Below are 12,190 nucleotides of genomic sequence, written 5' to 3' on the forward strand. Positions count from 1 at the left end.
GCTTTCCTTGGCCATGGGCAAAGAACCCTTGGTATCACAGGCAGGAATCCTACTTTTAGGTCACCAAGTTAATTGTGACTTTGCCAATCAAGCATGAGGCATCATTTCAAAAGCAGGGCAACACCGTAACTGGTACATGGCAAACTTCAGGTTGGTCTGCGTACCCCAAGCCAGAATCAGCCCTTACAACAACCACACTGCAGGACTCCCATAGTATTTGCAAGGTGTTCCCAAGCAAAAGCTCACCCCACACCCACAAAGAAACATTGTATTGTACAACAGTGTGCACAAACAGGCATATGGAAATCAGACACGAGGCATTCACTCATAGCTGAGTATGTTTATTTTCAACAGACGAGAGCATTTTGGAAGTTGAGAGCCTCCTTCCCAAACGCACACAATCCAAACCAGTACAAGATAGCTTTTCAACTCAATGGGAAGCTCATGCAAAGGTGTTTCCCTGAGAAAATTAAAAGTTACATTTTCACCACCAGGGCTGAGCCCTGAATGAAATTACAAGACAAACTGCCTTTAAAGAAGTATGCACATGCCCTAACTCCGCTGGAGTTAGACTATATCCATCCTAGTTCAAGAATTCTTATGCTATTTTCACTTGAGTTAACAGGCTATCAGTTACACTAAGTTAGCTAATAATTATTAATGCTGGTCTTCGTTTCAAAACAACACTCCTAATCATTGGAGCCCTTGTATCTAGGCAGGTCCAAAACATTAGGTCCAGCATGTGCCCCACTCCATAAGTTGGACCAGTTACTCTCTCAGATATCCCTATGGTTGACCTGGAAACGATGAAGTCATTTTCTAGCCCCAGAGAGCATGGATGCTGAAGTCCCCCAAGAAAGTAAGTCTGGGCATCTTCAACACCACTTCTGAGACCCGCTTGGCTAGTTCAGGTCAGGTAATCAGCTGTACAGCAGTGTAGCTAGTACACCAGCAGAATTCTCAATCAATACTCAGCCTCGAGTGCAAGGCAAACACACTCCATGCTGGACAAAATCGGTAATGGATACCACCTGTGCGCCAGATTTTCCTTGAAGACTATTGGCACTCTGCTGTGCCCCCCCCACCAAGCCTTATGCTGCACTGAGTATCCACCTAGAACCATCAGGGCAAGCACCAGCTCAGAAGCCTTGTCCAGCCAGGTCTGTGATGCATGCAAGATCAGCAGCTGCATCCTGAATGAGGTTGAAGAGACTGCCATTTTATTAGCCAGCAACTTTGCAAATACCAGCAGCAGCACAATATGAGGGTTCCCAATAGCCGTGATCCCAGTTGAGACAGAGGAGGAGAAAGACTGGGGAACAGGCACCAGGTGCCTTTCTCTGTGCCTCTGATTGTGTTTTCTCCCCTGCCCACTGTATCTCCTTTTGCCCAGCACAACTCCAGTGGGCAGTTCCTGACCCACTGGTTCCCTTCCTGAACTCGGTGTCTTCTTCCAACATGGTAGATACTATCAGGCCCCCTGGGGCTGACACACCATGTTAATCCACAGATTCTCTAAGGGAGTGAGTTGTTGCGGGAAGATGGCCTGACCATGGTTGGGGAGGATGACTTGTGTCTGACTCATCAGGCAGAGACACAAGCTGAGATAAGTTAACCACCCCCTCCCACCACTCTCCCTCAAGGCCAGGGCCTCCCTCTCTAAGCGAGAAGTTATGGCCATTTCCATTCCTTCCCTCCTCCTCCTCTCTCTCACCAAAGGGAGTCTTTTCACCCCTCCCTCAACATCCACAAATGTAGCCCCTTTTTGTAGGGATGTGGGGGGCTGTGGGTATTCAAAAAAACATTCCATCTTCCTGTCTCCACAGCAAACTCATAGAATAATTTAAAAAGTATTACATAGGGTAAAATATGAAACCCTACTGGCCCTACTTGTCAAGGGTGGCATGCAAGCCTTAAGAAGTTAGTTCAGAGGAGGCCTAAAAAATGTATTTATTTAAATGCAGTCTTCTGTTGCAGCACACTATGCAAATAACTTTTCTGGAAAGGCCTCCCACTCTAAAATTTCAGAGCATATCAGAATGAAAAAGGTTGGAAAACAATTTAGTCCCAGTTTATGTTCTAAACCTGTTTTGTACATAACTTTATATCTGAATGCTCCATTACTTCATCTGTACACACGAGTGAAGCACTGATGGTATCTATAAGGAAGTAAAACAAAGGCAAGATAACTTCCAGTCTGGCATTTATAGAGTGGATCTGAACTTTTAATCTTCCAAATAAATTGTTAAAAAATGGACTCTTTTCTTAAGAGCACAATAGCTGAGCCAATGCATCACAACATTGCAAGGTTTAGTCTCTGCATATGATTAGAATGGATATGATTCTGCAAGCAAGGGCATCTTTAGAAGTCTCAACTCCCTTTCCATGTGATTTTCTATGGCTCCAGAGCCATTCTGTGAAGACTTATATAAAAAACAACGATGTGGAAACAGCATTCTGGCCTTACTGTCCTCTTTGAAAGCTTGCTAATAGAAGTAGACTGCTTCAGATGCAATTAGTTTTTATATTAAGAACTTCTGTCATTGTCAGTCTTGCTTCTCTATACAAATACTCTATTTAATTTTTTTCCTGAACCCTTTGAATTACCCTCAAATCAATGCATTTTAGGCACTGCAGTAATTCTCAACCCTCAGAGCAGCATCCTTGCCTCAGACTCTGAAGTCATGTAAGGGTCTTCAAAGCCCTTATTCACAAATCTTATCCTGTCCCCCTAAGAACAATGTTGCCCCTCCTTCTGTGTCTGAAATTGGGAGAGACAAATGGTGTGAATGATGGAGGAGCTGCCCCTGCTACATGCAAAGAGCACAACAAAAGCTGGTGAGACACAAATACCTCCACATCTCTCTTCTTCTTTGGAGGCATGTGTAGGTTTGTTGGTTTTTTGTTTTTTGGGTTTTTTTTTTTTTTGGGGGGGGGGGGGGGTGTGTCAGAGAAAAGGACACACATACTGTTGGGCCAGGCAAAGAACAAATGCAAATATGATGTATCCCAGCATGACACTGGGATCCTGTCAGGGTGACTTGATAACTTCCTATAATGGCAAATCCTGATGTATTCCTTGCAACCAAGCAGGATACTGCCCTGATATTCCTGTAATGTCTACCTGCAAAACACAGTTATTGGGTTGTGCCTCCCTTCCCCACAATAAGTTTATGGAATTCAGACTTTCTAGAGCTAGAACATCCCCTTCTCCCTCCCTTCTATCTACTACCCCTTTATGGAACGAGTGTTTTTACATGATCAGGGATGATCCATCTGGACTGTCCCAAGTCTTTCATGCCACTGGTGTACAACAGACTTGATACATCCACTACTGCGCTCAAGCAGGGGATCAAACAAACCTATCCGTGCTTAGCTGTAACTTTTATTAATGTCAGTGGACCAAGCTTTTTTTGGATCTTCAGTACTTCGGTCATTCCTCAAATCTGGTGCAGTGATTTTCAGATTTTCTTCCTCATGCTTTTAAAGCCTCGAGCGGCACCCTGCCCAAAGCAAATGGTAGATGGGATTCTGGAAAGAAAACATTTTGCATTGACAAAGCACTTTGTATTGAAATAGCATATTTTTTTGCATTTCTGTACATGCTAATTGGTCAGAATACCCTTAACTGGAATACCATGACATGCCCAACGCGAGGCTGATAAAACCCAAAACTGAATGGTAAATGGTTGCTGTTTAATGGGAAGCATTAGCAGAAGTTCTGCTTAATAGAGATGCATTAAGCAATGTAAAGGCAGAACCTGACGTGTATAGAGTACTGCACAAGGACCTCAGTTTCCATTTAATTCTCTAGAACTTAAATTCTCATTAGAAGTTTTTGTAAATGACAAAAAAAACCTTCAAGTGGGAACACATGTCATAAATGCAGTGGGATCTGCCTAAATCTGAAAATAAACTAAATTGTGAACTCCTAGGGAGGCGCACGATGGGGGGGCGTGGGAAGGAAAGAGTGTCCTGTATTTTTCAATCTGTTAACATGCAAACCTAGTTAATTTAAATGCCAACACTATCGACAAATTGATTGCACTAGGAAAGGAAGCACCATGCTATGAAGATATGCACTGAGTACTGCAATTGACAGCTCTTCTTGGCACTACAAATTGGTGACCCTATGAAGATTAATCTCTTATACTCCTTTCTCACCCCAAATGACAAAGAAACTAAAACCAATGGGATTCAAGCTCAGAAGCCCAGCAGGACAGGCATGATAGTTTTCTTGAACATCTGCAGTATATCATGAACAAAGTTTTGTTTTGGCATCTGAAATAGAGAGAGGACGTTGCAGGCAGAAAGGATCAATTAGGGGCTTGAGGCTATATAGCTGGGTGTTAGAGGAAATGGATACATCTGTGATTTGGTATAAACCATACAGAAAGTTTGCTATGATTTAGCTAAGTTGATTCACACACTGATGTACTTGAATAGACTGTGTCCCTTTCTGTATGCTTTAAAAAGATGATACAACTGTTACAGGTAGAAACAAAAGCACAGGGCTGAGGCCTAGGCAATATTAGGGAGTTTTTCAAGGAACATTAATTTTGTTTCACATGGGCCACCATCAGGGTGCTCTCACATACAGAGGTTCCCTAAAACTGAGTCAATTTTCTTCAGTTTTATTCGGACATGCTTTCAGCACATTTGACAGATGCAGTCTTGACTATCTTAGAGCCTCATGAGTAATCATACCAGCAGAACTGGTGGGAGATATTTGTTAAGTTTTGCCACAGTAAATGCAACCTTATATTCAGGCAAGAAACTCAAATTCTAGTCCTGCCACAACATAAACTTCTTGTGTGAACCTGGAAAAACACTGCCTCTCTGCTTGTGTTTCCCAGTCTGTAAATTGGGATACTACCATCCAAACTCATGGGCAGTGCTATAATGTTTCACGCATTGTGCAGTCACTTAATGACAATATAATAAATTAAGCTACCAAACTAACTCCTCCCATGTTTTTTTTGTTTTATCTTACTCTGACCCTTCATATGTTTTATCTTACTTAACTTAAAACCTAGCTTCGTACTGAACTAGGTCAGACTTTTTAAATATGTAAAGTCTGGCTTGCAGGCCACTTCTTTTCCCTTGCAGAATGCTGCCCACAAATTTCTCCTGCTAGCACACGAACAGGTCCTGTGAGGCCTGGCAATATCTTAACTCCCATTGCAGCACTTTGCAGTGGTCCTGAAGCTGCACAGGAACCACAACTGCCTCTACAGACTACCCTCTGCAAGTCCCAATTAGACCAAGCACTGTTCTAAATTTTACTGGTGGTAACTTTAATCCACAGAGCAGCAGCTCATAATTTGGAGTCATAGGTAAAAGGAAACAGACCTGGATCTGTTGAGATGTTTCTCTGGTGGCAGTGAGATCAGGCTGCTCAGAGGCTGAGAGGCATTCTCCATATTCTCAACGGGAGATATTTCCATGGAATCCACTTGAGGTTGCTCAAAAGTTTTAATATCTACTGGCATGCTTGCATTCTGTAGCAAGGGAGACTTGCTGTGCTTGGTGCTGCTGCAGAAGTAAATCATTACCTTATTTTGATTATAAAGATCAACCTCAATTTTTCAAGTCCAGTTTTAGGACCCATCGCCCACAAATGAGTTAATAACTACAGGCACAATTCTTGAAATGTTATATCCCTTACAAAAAAATCCACAGGAGAATCAAATAACCAAGGAAAGAATCCAAAGCCCTTTAAATGCCCCAATGTCACAGGTGCATTTTAAATGCATTTAAAATATGAAAATAAGTTTTAAAAAGCATCTTCTGTACCAAAGAGGGTTGCCCCAAGATCACAAATGAATGTGAGCTTTCAGTATCACTCTTTAGTTGTGCAACAGGGCAAGCTGTAGCTGTTGAGAGGACCTGAAAGCCAGAAGTTTTTGTCTTGTACCTTTACACAGTCTTATAAGATCATTTACTGACTGTGAAAGTGCTTTCTAGCTGCTATTCCTCTGGGGGCAAATGCTTGTGCAATGCTAGGAAGGGAATACAGGAGTTCTGGAATCCTAGATACTGGTTTGCATAATTGATATATGGTACTCAAGGGAAGCACACAATTTGCTGGATTTCCCAGTGGTTCATTTGAGACCCCACCTATTATGCAGCAGAGAGATAAAAGTTTATGTTGTCTGGCATTTGGCAATTACCTTTTAGCTTTCTTTGGTCTATCAAATCGAAAATCAGAAGGATAAAGATGAACTGTGACCAAGTGATCTTTTCTGTCTTTGCTGCTCTTGAACTTCTCCACACAGCCTTGTACCAAACACTGATACTAAAAAAAAAATCAAGAAGGGACAGTTTATTCTAAAACCCATACAGTACCACAAGAGAGACGTCTGTTTATGTACTGAAGTCATCCATGGCACTGAAGTCATCCACCTGACATGCCCTACATTTATAGGTGGTTCTAAAGAAATAACATCATAATTATATATTACACATCTGTGGGATGGTTCTCATCTCTAGCACTGAGATATTGAGCTCTGCAGTATATATTTCCAGACAGAGAAATAAAATCATTCTCTCCACTCCAAAAAATACTGGGGGAGTAGTTATATGGCCTGTGTTGTAAAACAGCTCATATGATAAAACTTTTAACCTTACCAAAAAGATCTATGAAAGCTAGCTTCCACTCACTCCCATCTCAAAGTTACATAGGTACTTACAGATTGTTGCACAAAATTTAGAACCAATTAATGTTTTCTGAAGCCATTTCCATCTTTGGAATTAGACGAGTATTACCATATATACTCTAATATAAGAATCCTGGATATAATATGACCCCCCCACAATTATATTCTATATACAAAAAAATGTATAAATTTGTTACAATTTTCCAGGTATAGAATCAAATTATTGGAGGCTTTCTTGATTTTATCCACCTCTCACTACTTAGCAGGGAAAATAATTTTTTGGGGGGGGGGGGAAGGGGGGCAGGTAGCCCCTCTGCCCCTTCCCCCCACTTCTTTGCCCTGCAGCCCCTTCCTCACCTATGCTTATTGTCAGGCCCTGCTGTCCCACACATCCAGGCATGTGCACTTGCAGCAGCTCAAATAGCAGCAGCACAAATTTGTGCTGGAGATTTGTGCCTTAGCACACATGCTGAACATACACTTTGGTGTGGGGCAAATAGTGCCACTTGGGGCAAACTGACCCTGCCCAGCTCCTCCAGAATCTTCAGCCAGGGGGAGTATACTTGCCCTCAGGAGCTTCTGAGGCCCAGCCAGTTAGTATCTGGGGATGCCAGCCCCCTGTGTCAGCCGCCCTGCTATCTGGGCAGCTATCGCCCAGAAAATGTGCTTGTTGTGGTAGCCTGCTTTGAATTGTCAAAGTATGCCCTCCTGGCCCTAAATGGCCAGGTCAGCCACCTCATCTGCCCTCCAACTGGGTTCCCGGTGCTGACCCTGGGTAGGTTCCTCTGCCCGGGGTCTCACCACTTGTCTCATCAGCAGAGAGTCTGGTGTTTCCTGTTTAAAAATTGCAAATTCTGCCATAAAATCCCCCAATTTCTCATTAAAATACCCAAAATCCATGTTCTTCTGTGATTAAAATGAAACACCACTATATAGAGAGAGATCAGTTGGGCAGTGTTTCACTGATATATTTACAATTTAAAAACAATCTGGAAGTCTACCAGTGCCTCTATCACCATAATAAACAAATTCTAAATATTTATAGGCTTTGGCATTTGCTTTTGTTTTTTTTATCATAGAAAAACCAGAGCTGTCCCTGTCCCCTTCGCTCACCAGGATGTGGGGCATTGCGCAGCATTGATATGCCAGTGACCTGCCCCTGCCCTTGCCCCTCACTCTCAATTCACAGTCCTCCCCAGTGCCCCTCACTCCTGACCCACAGCTCCTGCCTGCTCCCACTAGCTTCCTCCCGGCAGCAACTCCATCCCAGCACCAGGACATGAGTTCAGCAGCAGCTGTCTCACCTGCTGCTTTGTGGTTCTGAGCAGTGCCAGTCCTTGCTGTTCTGCTCCCTGTACCTGTGCCCAGGCCCCAGCAATCCCCATGCCATTCCTGGGAAGCCCCTGATTGTGGCTTAGGGACTGGGCTGGGCAAGGCTGCTCTAGGAGGGCAGGGGGGGCTCTAAACCTGGTTCTGGCAACCTCTCCTACCCAGAGCGCTTCCCCACCCCCAACCCCCATCTCTCTTTCTCACACATACACCCCTGCTGCCATCTCCACCCCTCTCACCAGTCCATCATACCCCACTATGGGTTCCTGGGACAAGGAGTTCCTACAGGCTGCGGATGCATGTCCCAGCACTGGTGTAGGCATGGAGCAGGGCTCCAGTGGCAGTTGCCCCTGCAGCCACAGCTCCCACCAGCAGGTAGTAACCCAGCCCTTGTGGCTGCCTGGCCACACAGGGTGTGAGATTTGTGGGAGGATATGTGGGGGCAGGGATGTGGAGTTTGTGGGTGGGTGTAGGGTTTGCAGGGGTGAGGTTTGTGGGAGGTATGGGGCTTGTGGCTGGGTATGTGGGGGCGGGTTGTAGACATGGTATGGGGTTTGTGGGTGGATTGTAGGCGGGGGGGGTGGTAACTGCTCAGGAGGGATGGGTCCTGCCATCCCCCTTCCGCATGGCATACAGGCCCCCCACAGGAGTAGCAGCGGCCGTCAGGTGCTTGGGGCCCACTGCTGGCAGAGCTCCCCCCTGCGGTGCAGCACAGCTCCAGCTTCCTGAGATCCAGCACCACCTGTGCCACATGTTGCAAGCCTGGACTGGGGCTGTAAGTCTTCAGGCAGGATTGGGCTGCTTTTCCTGTCACCCGGGGCCCCAGCACTGCATACAGGGGCCGCACATTGGGCCGGGCTGGGCCCTTCCTCCAAGAGCCCTGCACACTGCTGGGCTGGGTCGGCTCCATGGAGGCAGGATCTGGCCTGGCCAGACGTGCAGCCCCTGCGTGCAGTGCCAGGACCCTGAGTGACAGCAAGAGTCTCAAAGGCACACAACCCTGGGTAGGTGGTTCTGGGTCTCAGGTGGCCCGGGCTGTGCCGCTGGCAGGCTCCGCTAGCAGCAGGCCCCGAGTGCCTGACTGCTGCTTCTGCTGCTGTGGGGGACCCACCCTTCCTGAACAGTCCCCCTCCCCGCCATGTCCCTACTTACCAGGGACAGCACCTGGGTCCAGGTTACTGCTGCAGCCTTGCCCTGCTCCTATTTGCCCCAGCACACTGAGGCAGCATGTTGGGGCAGCAAGAGGAAGGGGCAGCCCTAGAGAAGCTTTAGCAGGGTGCCAGAGTGTCTCCGTTGCGGGGACCGGCTCCGGGTTTTCCAGCATGGGTTTGTTTGGGGTTTTTTTGTTTTGTTTTTTTTGGGGGGGTGGGGGGTGTTGATACTGGGATTTCCTGGTATCAATTTTAGAGTCCGCACTGCAAATATTTTTTGTGTGGTGAACATTTTTTTGTTCTCAGTGTGCCTCTTGTGGCATCTTAAACTGCTTTGAGACACTGCAACAGCTACATGCCTGTTTATATATAGTATAAACTATGCATTTTTTAATTATTAATTTTGCATCTCAGGCCAAATCAGTCAAATTAGTTTTGAATTTCACCCACTGAGCACAGCCCAGTTATTCAGGTCCACATGGTGTTACCACCAGCAGGTACAAACTATGCATTTCTTTTTTAAATTAAATTTCGTGCCTCAAGTCAAATTAGCCAAATCCATTCCAAATTCCATCAACTGTGTAGATCCCCATCGTTCAAATCTATGTGGTGCTACCACCAGCAAGTATCTTACTTCCCAGCCTCTTCAGCCTGGGCTTTAAATACTCCCGTGCAAAACCAAAGCCAAAAGGCTCCTGATTTACCTTATAGTTCATTGAGCTGGACCCCAGCACAGTTAATTTTTTTCAAGCTACGGTGACCCCACAATTCAGTATATGTGTGTACTCCAGATACCCCTCACAAACAATTCACGTGCTAATTACACACCCACTCACGATTACAACCAAATTTCCTTTGTCACAAGTCTTGGGATCTTTCAAAAAAATTATATGCAGAGGAGGCACAGGGCAACCTGGTCTGACTGCACCTCATGAAGAGCAGAGCTGCACTAATCATATATGAAGGCTGGCAGAGGGGGGTGACAGAGGGATTCTCAGTGAAATGTTTGGGGCCCCATTTGGTGACGTTTACCAGACCTTTAAGGCTGGTGAAGAAAAATAAATCATTGGAAACAGGAAAGGCTCAGCTCAGCTGTTTAAGTGAAGACAAAGTCAAAATGTATGAATGCAGTGGCTCACTATGACCTGAAAAAGTCAGTGCTGAGGGTGACTGCATGCAGTGGGCACTACCATTTATGTTATACAGATTATGGCTGAACTAATCTATCCTTGTGGCATGTTCCCACCAGCATCTTGGCCTTTTGGGTAAGATCAAGCATTTTTAGCACCATGGGGAGGGTGTCAGGGCTGGCTCTGGGCCTCAAAGTGCCGGACTGGTATTGCAGGGGTGGCTCTGGGCCTCCAGGCTTGGTGCCAGCTCCCTCTTCGGGGAGCAACTGCCTGTTTGTTTTTTTTTAAGGGCCACAAAAGTTTCCCATCAGTATGTTTACCTAATATGGGCCATGTGTTTTATAATCATGGTCAGTGTTGGCTGCATTTAATCAACTTCACAGTTGGTTTCCATTACTGAGCACATGCTGCTTTTGGCAGCAGTTTAATTAGGCAATGTATTTAATGAGGTTTCCTTGTATGCAAATGTAAGATGAGTGTCTTTTTCATTTTGTATTTGAGTAATCAGATCAGGGGTTGACAGAACATGGTCTCTGATTGCTCATATGTGAACTAGAGTCATGTTGGCAATTCTCCATCAGCACATTTGGGACAAGAGCCATTTACCTGTAGTTTTCTACCTTCTCCATTTCTGGCATCCTTGGAAGAGGTTAATCAAAGTCCTACATGTTTCCCTCCTCTATATTTATCTATCTACACCCCCCCCCCCCCCCCCAAATAGAGGGGGAGGGATAGTCTGTCTTCTAGGCAAGAGATCTAGCCTTGCTTTTCCCTGGACAAATTTCTTACCTACTCCAAACCTGTTTCCTCATCTGCTAGACAGGCATACCACCTTCTTACTGAAAAATATGACTGTGAGGCTTAAAGCTGATGAAGAACTTAGAAATCCTTTGATACAAGTCATTCGAGGCTGCAAAGGATATCACTTTCTTTTTTGACCTGAAATAGCTTGTGTCTTGTACTTTGTTCAGACATAAAACTTATTTGTAGTCAGTGAGAAGTGACTAGGGTATGGCAATTTCTATCAGTGAAAAGGGGGTCAAGCTGCAAATTCAAAGAAAGAAAAATGTTTGAGACCCACAATTTTAACACTAGAAAGTTCTCAGGCGCTGGATATTTAAGAATAGCTTTACTTGTGACTCACCATGCTTTGCTTTTCTGCCATTATCTGGAAGAGAGAGTCATGCCACTCCAGGATGTGAATATCCAACAGATGCCCTGAAGGAAAAGAACGTTTGCAGAAAGAGCACACATTCCTGTGTAGCGTGTTGTAGTGATGTTCATAACCCTCTAAAGTATCAAAGACCTGGCAGCATCCCGCAATATGACATGAGAATTCAGACACCCTACAAAGAAGTGATGAAAATAGTTGTATGTAGGTTATGTCCAGGGATCATGGGTCCCCCTACCTCCCTGGGAGTATGAGCCACAAAGGGGTGCAGCCCCACAACCCAAGCCCACAGCTGGCAGGCAGTAGGGTGCGGGAGGCCAGGCTCTGCTTCACAGCAGCAGCCGCCGCCTCCTGCCAGAGGCAGCCCCAGGTCCCTGGCCCCATAGCCCTGGCAGCTGGAAGTCTCCTCCAACAGGGCTGGGGAAGCAGGAACTGTGGATGGGGGGCAAGGGGCACCAGCAGGGCTGGGGGGTTGTGGGGGGGAGTGAGGAGCAGGGCTAGGGGGTTGTGGTGGGGAGTGAGGGGCACCAGCAGGACTGGGGAGCTGCCAGGGGAGGGGCTTTCATTTTAATCATGGATTTGGGGGGTTTTCTCAGATAATTTTTTATTTTTATGAGAGCATAATCAGGATCCCTGGTTATGTCAAAGCCATCGACAGCATATAAATCACTGCCCTCTGGAAATTTGCATACACCTACATAATGTGTAGTTTTAGGTAGCTTCGATTACAGACTAATCAATATAGGGAAA

The 12,190-nt window shown here is 45.5% G+C and overlaps 1 protein-coding gene across 1 annotated transcript in view; it reads right to left on the reverse strand.

Moving 5' to 3' along the window:
• Positions 1 to 320: 320 nt before the first annotated feature.
• The window catches only part of ZNF511 (zinc finger protein 511), a gene marked incomplete at its 5' end in the record, with an annotated part of 15,356 nt that continues 3,486 nt past the window's right edge, over positions 321 to 12,190 (reverse strand). The window contains 4 exons of the mRNA XM_006032929.3: positions 321 to 3,531; positions 5,353 to 5,535; positions 6,174 to 6,298; positions 11,414 to 11,615. Coding sequence (XP_006032991.2) covers positions 3,462 to 3,531; positions 5,353 to 5,535; positions 6,174 to 6,298; positions 11,414 to 11,615 — 580 coding nt within the window. The remainder of the gene's footprint in view (positions 3,532 to 5,352; positions 5,536 to 6,173; positions 6,299 to 11,413; positions 11,616 to 12,190) is intronic.

The sequence above is a fragment of the Alligator sinensis genome, unplaced genomic scaffold (assembly GCF_000455745.1).
Source record: "Alligator sinensis unplaced genomic scaffold, ASM45574v1 scaffold675_1, whole genome shotgun sequence".
NCBI lineage: Eukaryota > Metazoa > Chordata > Crocodylia > Alligatoridae > Alligator > Alligator sinensis.